The sequence below is a fragment of the Epinephelus lanceolatus genome, chromosome 12, assembly GCF_041903045.1.
Source record: "Epinephelus lanceolatus isolate andai-2023 chromosome 12, ASM4190304v1, whole genome shotgun sequence".
Classification (NCBI taxonomy): domain Eukaryota; kingdom Metazoa; phylum Chordata; class Actinopteri; order Perciformes; family Serranidae; genus Epinephelus; species Epinephelus lanceolatus.
Genome location: NC_135745.1, coordinates 14,629,474 through 14,642,270, shown reverse-complemented (window position 1 = coordinate 14,642,270; position 12,797 = coordinate 14,629,474). Strand labels below are relative to the sequence as shown.

At 38.9% G+C, this 12,797-nt stretch overlaps 1 protein-coding gene across 2 annotated transcripts; it reads right to left on the bottom strand.

Moving 5' to 3' along the window:
- Positions 1–485: 485 nt before the first annotated feature.
- Positions 486–12,435, bottom strand: LOC117272022 (sodium- and chloride-dependent betaine transporter-like). Of its 2 annotated transcripts, XM_033650683.2 has the most exons (14): positions 11,510–12,413; positions 11,294–11,428; positions 10,939–11,076; positions 10,714–10,813; positions 8,467–8,599; positions 8,171–8,305; positions 5,919–6,022; positions 5,538–5,662; positions 5,297–5,409; positions 5,078–5,215; positions 4,875–4,977; positions 4,604–4,704; positions 1,573–1,743; positions 486–1,362 (listed from the first exon to the last, which is right to left on the bottom strand). In XM_033650683.2, the coding sequence occupies exons 1-14, from the start codon at positions 11,664–11,666 to the stop codon at positions 1,258–1,260; spliced, it is 1,758 nt and encodes a 585-aa protein (XP_033506574.1). In that variant the 5' UTR covers positions 11,667–12,413; the 3' UTR covers positions 486–1,257. The 2 variants fall into 2 exon arrangements, with proteins under 2 accessions (XP_033506574.1, XP_078029113.1); XM_078172987.1 differs by lacking the exon at positions 5,078–5,215 and having other exon boundaries at positions 11,510–12,435.
- Positions 12,436–12,797: the final 362 nt, after the last annotated feature.

The window sequence follows — 12,797 nt, the reverse complement described above, 5'->3', positions numbered from 1 at the left end:
ATTTTTATCTTGTGTGTTTTGTCAACTATTTGTATTAATTTATGCTTATTATGAATTGTGATGTAGCAATAAAGGCCTACTACCTGTCACTATTTAAATTTTTCGTGGGATAATTGAGCTCGCCTTGACGTTGGTCCATCTCTGTGAGGTGATAGATCTTAAAATATTTAACTGCTATTATGTTTGTGATAAAGTCATTTACTAAAGATATACTAATGTATAGACTCATACAGAAGTAATCCACTTATGACCCACTGGAAGTGTGTGGTGATGTATTTTTCTGCAGTGACTCTGCCCTTCACCTGGATTTTCTGATTTTCTTCTTATTTTCTGTGTTTGGGGGATTTATGAGCATGTACTGTACTGCGTTCAGGTGAGTTTGGAGTTTTTAATAAAGATAGTGACCAGGGGCCAGACTATAAGCAGCAGACATCAGAGAGACACAGTGCTAACAAAGCACAAATATAACAAGGCAAAACACCAAATGGGAGTGAATCTTGGGTTGGTTTTTACTTTCACTTTCCATAATGAGCATGTTTACAAAGAGTAACCGACAATCCTGCATAGTATACCTTTAATTGTCCAAGTCAGTTGATTTCCTCTCATGGTTCATATCCAGACCTATTTTAATATCAATATGTACAATAATAAAATAACAGGAAGACATTAATGGCATTTTTGTTTTTGTCAAAATTCTTATACTTATTGTAAAAACTAATACACAAATGTGAATATTATAAGTTGTCCCTGGGAGTTAACAACCAAGGATCAGAAGAGGGAAAGTTTTTTTTTCTGTCCTATGTCATATGTGCATAGCAAATATATTGATCTACAAAGCAATTCACCAAAGTCTCCCCTTACATTTAACAAGACATGTAGCATTGGCAAAAACCAGGTTAGAGTGTTTGTTTAGTAGTAGTATATTAGTTAGTTAGTTAGTAGTTTATTTTTAATTATTCAACCTGATGACAAAAAACATTCCAGTAGCTTATATTTATTGCATTCTTCACCTTAATATAAGTTCTGTGCAGCTAAAAACAGAACTATTAATACTCAGCTATGATATACTTTTTATATATAGATACATATAGATATTACAAGAGTGAGAGTAAAGATTCAGGGATGCTATTGATAAGAGGTTGAAATGATACTATTTCTGAAAAAAGACCAATGAAATGCAACAAAACACTGTTTAACTCATTTTATAAATGTCCAAATAATGGATTAAACTATCAAGATTTGACGTTGCAGGTCACACTAAGTTGTCGCAGGCGTCCTCAGTTCAACAATTGTTCCCTCCTCTTCCATTTTTCTCCTCTGCCAGGCTGGATCTTCAGCAGGGCGACACAGGACAGACAAACGCTGGAACAAAGGAACAGACAAAATGAGTTGACAACACTACTTTGATAATTAGCTATGACACTCATGTACTTTTTGGCTCCCAGAGCTGTAAGTATAGGACACACCAAAGGATTTGGATGAGCAGATGAGTCATCAGCTAAAAGAAAAAACAAAGAGCATCATGTTTTTGAGGCATCCAGAGTTGCAGAAATGTCTTCTTTGCACACTGACCTGTCTGAAGGTTCCTGCTGTTAAACACATCTGCCCAGCTGCCCACAGTGGCACCATGAGAACAGAGGAGAGTGTCATGGTCCATCCCAAGGCGTATGCCCAGTCAGGGTAAATGTACCAGTCATTAATCTTGAGGTGTTTGAAATCAACCAGGTACAGGATAAAGGAACCCTGTAAAGGTGTACAGAGTTGAGTTCTTTTCTTGAGAATGGGGATGGAGTGAAGAGTTTAACTTTAAAAAAAATATTAGTAGGCCTTCAGAGCCCCTTTCAAATAGCTTCACATATTCTGCACAATAATGTCATGCATCATTGCTGAAAAAAGGTTTTACGTTCTACAGAATGACATGTACATCAGCGTCAGCTCTAATTTTAAGACATGCTAGCAATGTTGGCTGGATAGTCCACAAACCTGGTTCAGACTGAAATATCTTAACAAGTACTGGACGGATTAATGTGAAATTTTGTCTAGGCATTCATGGTCATCAGAGGATGAATCCTGTTACACCCGCAAACGTAATAACAGCCCACAAACGTAATAAACCACAAACGTAATGCAAATCTGCAGCTTTTAATGTTATAATCCCGCAAATGTAATAAATTTCCCATAAATGTAATAGCAGCTGCCTACTACAAACGTAACACACAATTTTCTGCAAATGTAATAACTATTACATTTGCAGGAAATTATTACATATGTGGGAAGGTGAAAATCTAAACTGTAATAACTTCCCATAAATGTAATATGAGACTGAATAATGATCTTTGTGGTTGTTGTTGTTTGTTTGTTTACTTATACACCTGCCAATAGTGATGCGTGTGTTGACAAGCAACCCGCAGGTTGGGTGGGGCGGGTCAGAAAGTGACAGAGCAGCGTTCTGAGTAAGTTAGAAATAATTTACAGAAACACACACACACACACACACACACACACATAATAATGTATGATACAGTTTTTCCACAAAAAAATCAATTATCTTGTTAAAATCCTTAAAATGACATCTACACCTTCTCCCTCATTAAAAATGCTAGAATCTATCAATATGCCAATTTTATTCTTCATCCCAAAGGTTTCACTGTTAAGTCCATTCTCAGTGTATGTGCACTGGAGGCTTCAAGTTTCCACATCACACTTGTGTAAGTTGAACATTGGACCATGACTGGCTTCTAAAATATTTGTGATGTCACAAATCATGCTTGTAACCCTTCCAAAGAATAAACAACATATTTAAGTTTTTGGCTTTTGATATGCAGACATATTTTAATTAAATGGTTCAAACATAGGCTACATAAGCCACCAACATAGGCTCGTAGCCCTAGCCCTTAAAACCATATGAGCATTTTCAGCAGATAAATGTGAAAACAGCCTTTGAGTGTCAAGCTCTGCACATACATCATTCTGCACAGTGAGGCTCAAACATTCATCTGTAGGAACAAGAAGAAAACACATTTTTGAGTGGAGGAGGATTAAGTTATTGTAAACCATGGTTTTTAAAACCTCACAACCTGCACCTGACCCCCTGTGAGAGCCAACCCATCCTGCAGCGCTGCTGTCCGAGGTGCTGAACAGGTACTGTAGGCCAGATGCTGCAGAGAAATCCGTATTAACAAGAGGCAGAACAAAATAAAATAAATCCAATTAAACGACATATTTGCTGCCACAGAGTAATTCTGTGAACTGACAAGGAATGACCAGTGTGTGTGTGTGTGTGTGTGTGTGTGTATGTGTTTCTGTAAGTTATTTCTAACTTAATCAGAACTAGGGATAGGAATCGAGAACCGGTTCCTGTTAAGAATCGGTTCCAACTGGTCCAATTCATCGACATCATTAGCCTTTATGCTTAACGATTCCCTTATCGATTCTTTTCATTACGCCGAATCTATGCTCGTCAGTCAGCAGCCCGTTCAACAACAAAGAAGACGTAATGGCGGAGAGACAGAAGCAGCCAAAGCCGTAGCTTCACTTCACGCTGTTGTTAGCCTCCCTGGAGCTGCTAGCCCAGAGCTTCGACGCATCCCCGCTCCAGGTGGAAGGCGGGCGGGGCGCTGTTGTTGTTAGCCTCACTGGAGCTGCTAGCCGACTGTGGAGCTTCGGCGCATCCCCGCTCCTGTTGTCGGATTTCATGGGAACACCAAGGATGGTAAGATGAGGGCAGTTGAGTAGATTTGCACGCTATTTGTTGTTATAATATACTGGGCTAGCTGCGTTAGCTGCCTCACCTGAGATAGCTGCACTAGCTGCATGGTGTTGACACACTCAGGCTGGGGATGCTTTTTTTCAAATCTTTCTCATCATCTTTCTAAACTAGACCATGGCTTTAAGGTTCATAATAAAACGTTCTGAAAGCAGATGTATTGGGTTACAAACAACAGGAGGTGATATCATTAACTCACAGGAGGAATCGATAAGGAATCGATAAAGAATCGGATCGATAAGCAGAATCGATAATGGCATTGATATCAATAAAATCCTATCAATTCCCATCCCTACTCAGAACGCTGCTCTGTCACTTTCTGACCCGCCCCACCCAACCTGCGGGTTGCTTGTCAACACACGCATCACTATTGGCAGGTGTATAAGTAAACAAACAAACAACAACAACCACAAAGATCATTATTCAGTCTCATATTACATTTATGGGAAGTTATTACAGTTTAGATTTTCACCTTCCCACATATGTAATAATTTCCTAAAATAAAATTGTGTGTTACGTTTGTAGTAGGCAGCTGCTATTACATTTGTGGGAAATTTATTACATTTGCAGGATTATTACATTAAAAGCTGCAGATTTGTATTACGTTTGTGGTTTATTACGTTTGTGGGCTGTTATTACGTTTGCGGGTGTAACAAATCCTTCGAACTTTAGTGATCTTTTGACTTTTCTGTTCCATTCCGGTCCGTTCTGTTTATGACCAAATACCTGCAAAACTGACAACATCTTTGTCATCATCGGCTGTAATTCATGTTTAGATCTACTGTTTAGTCTTGTTATTAAAGCAACTGCATCTTGTTTCTCTTAAAACTGACTCACCAGTGACAGTGGAGGAATCACGTATTTCCAGCACAGTTTGAAGAAAACAGAGGGTCTCTGTCCTGTCATGTCCTCAATGATGTTAATAACACGATCAGCACCTGATCAAAATTCATGATTGTGACCAAGGTTGGAGGTTTAAGGGAAGAACTTGACATCATAACTGATTATTGAAGAAAGACAGCTGAAGCACAGATAAATACAAATAGTGAGATCATATGACGACAATTAAAAAGACCATAAAAGTTGTTGTTTTTTCTTTCTTGCATACCAAAAGTCCAGGCCAGAGCCAGACACTCAAATAAAGCCATGAAATAGTGACAAGCTCTGGTAGTGCCATAATAATCAATAAGCTGGAATATGTAAACCCCTCCCTGCAATAGAAAGAGACAAGGTTTTAATATGAGAAATAGCTTTAAAACATTTTGTGACAATAGATGTTTGAAAGTATCCTCAGTGAAATATTTTATTCACCTCAGTGACCAACATCAGATTTATGAGGAAGAAGGATGAACAGATGGAAAAAACGAGCAGCTCATGTCTCCCTGGTTTACGAAACAGCTCTGGGAACAAGTCACTTATTGAGGTGATAAAACACTCGACCGTCACAAACTGGTGATAAAGTACAATAAACAAAATAACTCATTTTTGTGCCTGCAAGGCATTGGTAATCAGCACAATAAAACATCTTACATGTGTGTCAACAGTCAGTAGAATGAGCATCAGGAAGAAGCAGACAGTCCAGAACTGTGGCAACGGCATCATAGCTGTTGCCTGAGGGTAAGCAATGAAGGCCAAACCTGGACCTGTTAAGTAAACAAGGAGAGACTTACCATTAAGCTATACAGCTATTTATGTTAGGACATGGTATTCACCTTTGTATAATTTACAGACTTAGACACTGCATATGATGATATCTTCAAATATACTGGACCTGACTCAACCACAGTGTCAACAGTAACACCCTGTTTCTGAGCCATGAATCCAAGCACAGAGAAGACGACAAATCCAGCAACAAAACTGGTCCCACTGTTCAGCAGACAGAGCCAAAAGCAGTCCCTACAGGTCAGAGAAATTCATATCAGTTGAGAGGAAATTGACATAGGTATGTTGCGACTTGAAAATGGTAGGCCTAATATGAAAAAAAAAAGTTAAGTGAATTTGTAGCACAATACAAATGTCCTTTATTCTGTTGTTTTGATTGTTGTTTGTGACATTTAACTCTTACTCTCTTTGAAAATGATTACCACATCCCACACACTTTTAAAGTCAAATATTGGTACATAAGTAATTGTGGTTTGCAGTTTATCCTTACTTATAACAGTTGTTGTGGTGCCGATTATAGCTGCCCAGAACAGTCAGAGTTCCTGTAGTCACGCTGTAGGAGAAGCATATTTGAGATCCCGCCTCTATCCACACCTGTAATATCACAAGAAGTTGTTTAATTCAAGTTTTTTTGTAGTTTCCATTAAAGATTTTTTTGTTAGTGTCATGGCCAACTGTGCTGTCTTTTGTCAGGCCCCTCACCTGAGACCAGGCCGGAGCTGCTGGAAGCCAAGGCCTTGAGCATGTTAAATGCAGCCAAAGTTTCAAATAATTAAGTAAATGTATAAAATGTAAATCCAGAATCTATAATTATTCTAAATATTCTGTTTCCAACTTTTTTCCTACATGGAGAGACAAGTTGACACCAGGTCATGACGGATTTCGGCTCCAGGCGAGCTACTGCAAGTCTTTGGGCTACATCACATACACTGCCACGTGTAGCTACATGCTATTCAGGAAAACATGTTATCTTGGTTGCCGATGTCGTTAATTTCTCCCTGATTTCAGATCATATTCCTGTTGGAACATGTCTGGTTGTGTTTAGAAGCTTTTAGTGGTGATTTTTCACAATAGAAAGTTCCAGTCATTCTCCAGCTTCGTGCTACGTGTTTGACAACATGTTATGTGTGCGACTTTACCAGAGGAGATTTTAAAAGTAGCTGTTAGCAGTTAGCAGCTAACTCAAAGAAGAAGAAGAACATATATACGACTGCAAATTGGGAAAATAATGAGATGCGGAAGCTACCCTTTAAACAGAGGACGAGATCAGCTGCCATATAACAGGATGGTAAATAATTGTTATTGCCATGTTATATCATTGTTGTTGTTTTAAAAGCAGTGCCAATGTGTATATGTAACACCAGAGGCTGATGCTGTTGTGTTACATGTCAACCCCGTCACACCTCTTTTGGTTGCGCAATGCTGGAATGTAGCTTATAATCACACACTGGAGTGACATGATGCTGCCGTCGTTTGGTTCTGTGTTAACATGCAGGAGACGCATGAAAAAGGGACTTTGTAGCTGCCCTATGTAGCACAATATTTGTGTAGAAAAGGGCTTAGGTTAATTGACCTTTTGTTAAGCCCCGCCCCTTTGTGATGGTCTGACAAGCTGTTGGAGTAAGCATGGAGCCCACACTGTAACCAACTGCCTTCCCTGAAGACATATCATATTTTTGGAAAAACAAAATAGTGATTCCAGAGAGACGCAGACAGAGGGGTCTACAGTCTGTGGTTGAATGATATATCCAGTATGTCAAACTGACTCAGCAGCAACAACAGGGTAAAAAGACAAAGATAGCCGAACTATAGGCTACAGATCACAGTATAAAAGTGAACCACCACATCACTGCTGATCGCCACAGAAGACAATGAATATAAAGGGAAACTTTGGCGATATTGAACCAGCTGTGTGGCATCACAGTGTGTGCAGATAAACTGTGTTTGGCTTTGCAGGTATCTTATAGGGGAAGTCAAACAACGTTCATGTACATACAATGCGATGACACACAGCTGATTGAATAGGAGCAGAAGTTTCCCTGCTTCCCTTCACTGGTTCCTGTACAGCAGGGTCGGTCTTTTTTCAGTGTTATAATCATTAAAAAGCAAAAGCAGCATGTGTATACATTCAGTAGGTTATATCTCCAGCAGCTAGCTAGCTAACCCTACACTTTTCAGGGTTTGATTTTGGTATCGGAGCAGGGAAGAAAAGTGTATCTTTTTCCAACCTCTCCAGGTAACAAGTATCATTACTACAAGACGTGTCCCAGGCCTCAACATTTTGCTCGAAATCCACAAAACAAGCCTTAAAAATGAAGGAAATCTGAAACGATTGCATTAGAGTCAGACTTGGTCTGAGCTGGCCTGATGCTACGTTATTAATAGCCAGTCTGTGTCCGTGGGTGGGACTTAGTGAAGGGTCAATTGGTGACTCTACCGAAGATGTGGACATAAGCATGAGTGGTGATCTGTCTTTATGTGTCAGCCCTGTAATAGTCTGGCAACCTGTCCAGGGTAAACCCCCATGCCCAGTGACAGCTGGGATAGGCTCCAGTCCCCCCCACAACCCTTTACTGGATAAGTGGTTACGGATAATGAATGAATGCATGAATGATGCTTATGGAGAAGGAAATGAAATATGGGTTGTTATTGAGAAGATTACTAACCAGTTATGTGGTGGTCTTTCTCCAGCCTCACCTACAACAACTGTCAATATGCTCTACATGATAACATACAAGTAACCTCAAGGTTAGCCAGGCGGTTTAAGTTTGGATGCAGGTAGTAGTGGATCCCTTCCCCAGCTCCAGGAAGAGTCAAGCCTCTGATGAGTAGAATCAGGAGCATCACATAGGGGAAAGTGGCTGTGAAGTATGCTACCTTAAAAAAGAAGAAAGAAAGTCTCAAAAAAAATGTGTGTGTTATAACCAGAATTAATGGAGTTTACTGATGCAAATAAGATAGAACATGTAAGTAAAATTCATGATGATAGTTTCTGTGTACTGTAGGTCTAAATGTTAAATGAAAGTATTTCCATTGACCTTTCCAGAAGATCTGACACCTTTCCAAATACTGAAGTAGCAGAATACCCAGGCAGCTAGAAGACACAAAGCCAGCTCCCATCTCACACTGCCCAGCTCCTCAATGCCTCGAGACATGCCCAGCACACGCCGTCTGTGGAGAGGCAAAATTTAAAAGGTACACATGATATGACAAGAAATTATGATTCATGATTTCTAGATATTTGGCTTAGTTTAACAGAGTGGTGTCTCGTCATATAACTTATTTTACTAAATGATAATTTAATCCTTGGTGGAATATGTTTATCCTGCTATCTATGTAGATATGGCAGTGTAAACAAGGGTAGCAAGTGGGGCAGCTGTTATTAAGGAGACTCCAACGACCCAGTGACCCTAAGGGCTGTTTCATAGTCAACGCAAAGGCACGCGTTGGGAAGCATTGGCCGCCATGATATGTGCTTGAGTCTCAAAATGTGTTGTCCATTTTTTTGATACGCGACACAGCAACACGTGCAATACCATGTGTTGCCAGCGGGGGTGATAATGCAAGCGACGTACTTGAAATTAACCACTTTTTGTTAATCACAGAAGAAGCAGGTATGAAATGGCGGGCGAGGAGGAAAAACTTTGCAAACTCTTACGGGCACACCCCCATTTATATGACAGTTCTAGTGCCCTGCACTCTAATAAAATAGCAGTACTAGCTAGCTACAGCAGTACTAGCTAGCCAGAATGTACCGGTGACTCTGCCACCCCCTATTGCGCGAGCGCCGCTTGCATTCAATGTGTTGACTATGAAAAGTGCATCGCTCGCGTTGCTTGCTCGCGTTGCGTGCATCAACTATGAAACGGCCCTAAGTCACGTCTTTAACATAGTGCACACATGAGCAAAACTAGGACAGTCTAACTGGCACTAATTAACTCCTCCAGTTATTTACATGTATTTTTAAGGAGTATCCTCAAACAACAAGTGGATAGGCTACCTGATGTGGAATATGGTTCACAAGGAGTTTGACATAATGTATGAAAGTAAGTTTTGATATTGTTTTTCTGTTGTGTGTCTGATCGGGAGTGTATCTATATTTCCAGGGTTCTATGTTCCCCACTTAACCCTGCAAAAAAGGTTCTATGTTCCCCGCTTACACAAAAAAGGTTCTATGTTTCCCGGGTTCTATGTTGCCTGCTCAAACAAGTGGGAAACATAGAACCCTTTTTGTGTAAGCAGGGAACATAGAAGCTTTTTTGCGGGGTTAAGTGGGGAACATAGAACCCTGGAAACATAGGGATGACCCCATCTGATCAACATCATTACAGAGGAAATGGCTATCACATTAAGAAGTTCAGTTCTCAATAATAATAATAATGAAAAAAGTGGGAGTGCAAACTTTTCAAGTCTTCGAGATCACAGAGAGAGATAAACTGATGAAAAATAATAATTTTGGGTCAAGATCATCCTTTAAGGTTATCTCACTGTTAACTTGCAAACCCCATTCATGATCATTTGATTGTTTAACAAACATCTAATGTTTAACCAATCGCATCCAATTCCAGAACTCAAAGAAAAACTCAATGGACTCACAGTGCCGATGTCAAATTGAAGCTGAGAGTAGCACCAAAATGCTCATGACTTAGCATTTTTGAGAAAGGCTTCCATTAATCAGGCTGTTGTCGGGCACTGTTTTTACATTTTCCTACGGAAAGTGATGCATTAAATTTTGTACATGTCCCACATTATCATGATCCTGTTATTAGTGTATAACCCACATATTTGAGAATGCTGCAATCAAGAGACCAATGTTCTGACAGACGTAAAGAATGAGGTAGTCCTGAAAGGCGGTAGCTTGGGGTGGTGACTAGGTCACAAAACTCAAGACTTTACCCACTCTCCCCGCAACCCAGGAGACTGGTGTTTGAAAACTTGTGAATTTTGAGTGAATGTTGTCACCATGTTTCTTTCCTAAACCTAACCATTAACTTAACTTGACCTAAACCTAACCCACGTAACTTTATGTTAAGTGTGTAACTTTACACTAAGCACGGAATGTCATTCATGGTGCACAAATTCATAGGATGTGTGTGTCATAGGATATAATACAAAAACATTGAGAATACGTTCATTAATGACATTGCACTTCTAAGGTATTTTGCCTGGATACCATTATGTAATTATCTTTACTGTATAAAAAATGTTGCTATTCAGTCACTTTGATGTCATCATTGGTCATTAAAAGAAAACAATGAAAACAAAGAAAACAAATTCAAACTCACTCCCAGAACTCAGTAGCAGCAAAGGTGGTGTTGGTCAACACAGTCCGATTTGTCAGATTTATTGAAGGTGAATCCAAAATCTGAGGATCCATACAGTTAGCTAGTTTAGTGGACAAAGAATAAATGTTAGTAATTATACAAATCAACACATGAAAGTCCCTGGATAAATGTGAATATATGGTAGAACCAAGGACTTCTTTGTGAGCTTTAAACATTAGAGTTTACCTGTATTCCATGTGTTCTCACAGGTGGCCCAGGGCAGCTGGGATCTGAATGAGAACACCAGGTAGAACAGAGCCCAGACCTGGATTATAATGTAGCTGAAGTCATATATTTTCATCATAAAATTTCCATATCCAATCCCTAAAAAACAAATAAAAAACATTTTACTTTTTTCTTTTTTTTTTTTTTTTTTTTTACAGTTATGCATTCTTTAATCTCTGGAGATGTGTTAAATGTTTCTATAACTACATTTTCAGAGTTGAGTTAACTTTGGACAAAAATATGTCATTTCTTAATTAAAATAAATAAATACTTGTGTACAAATGGGACTATTTCTCTTTTCAATCTCACAACTCACCTCGTGCCAGTGGACACAATTTACTCCAGCAGGTGATGAATCCTTCCTGGGTGTACTGACCAATTGCAGTCTCCAGTAGGAACAGAGGTATCCCACACACCACAGCTAACAGACCATATGGCACCAGAAAGGCACCTTAATAGATATTACATAGGATATATTTTAATCTCCAATCATCCATATTACCATTTTTTCAATTTTTTTTATAATATTCACCTCCACCATTCTTGTAACAGAGGTAAGGGAATCTCCACATGTTGCCCAGGCCGACCACATTTCCTGCAACAACCAGAATATACTCTGTTTTACTGGCCCACTGTCCTCTGTCTTCAGCCCTCTTCTGATTTTCTCTGTTTCTTCTTTCTCTCTTCATCTCAGCATCAAGGACTTCATCAGTTGTGTGTTTCCCACTGATCTTTGCTTCTTTTATTTACACCAGCAGGTGATGAATCCTTCCTGGGTGTACTGACCAATTGCAGTCTCCAGTAGGAACAGAGGTATCCCACACACCACAGCTAACAGACCATAAGGCACCAGAAAGGCACCTATGGTAGACACATAGACATGTATGCTCATAGAATTGACAAATTACACAATAAGCTCAGTGATTCTCAGGACTTCATCAGTTGTGTGTTTCCAACTGATCTTTGCTTCTTTTATCAGGTCTCTTGTCCTAATTTTATTATCTCCTCCCATGAACCCAGATATAACTTCTTAAACAACAGTTCCATTTTCGTTGCTGTTTTGCAAGAGCCAGAGGGGTCTATTCAAACAGTCACCAATCCTTCTATGCAAACTGATCTTCTCTGCTTTTAGTATATGTGGCTTGTTAGTTTGACTACATGCTGGTCTCAAGCCAGCAATAATTTAAAAAACATAAAAAACAGTCATGCTGGTGTTCATGTGCAATGTCCCTAAATGAATTCTTTAGGAGCATTTTGTTTGTCTTGAGAAACATCTTTGTGGTGAAACATGCAAAAATATCCTTATTACAATAACCCTGTTAAACTCAGGTTTACTTAACCCTTTGAAACCTGAAGCGACATCACTTTTCTTGTGCTGCTTTTGGACACATTTCGCAAGTATTTAAACCTTTGAACACTGAGCTAATTGGTGTGATTTCTTTCAGAAACATGGCAAAAAAAGGCAATGAGCAACTTGGTAAGAAATGTCCCACAAATTGAAAAAAATGAAAATTTATAGAAAATTATTTGAAATAAAAAACAAGGGAAAAAACAGTGAGGGGGAAGTTATATTTTTGATTATTATTATTACATATTTAAAATTATGGTACAGAATTTTTATATTTTTTGTTATTATTTATTTATTTATTTATTATTATTTTTTTACAAATGTTCTTGTTTTTAATTTTCTCTTTTTAATTTTTATTTTTTTTAATTTTTTTTTAGCAATTTTTGGGGTTACTTCTTTCGTTGCTCGTTGCCCTCTTCCCATGTATTTAAAAAAATCAAGCCAGTTTGCTCAGGTTTTAAAGGGTTAAAAC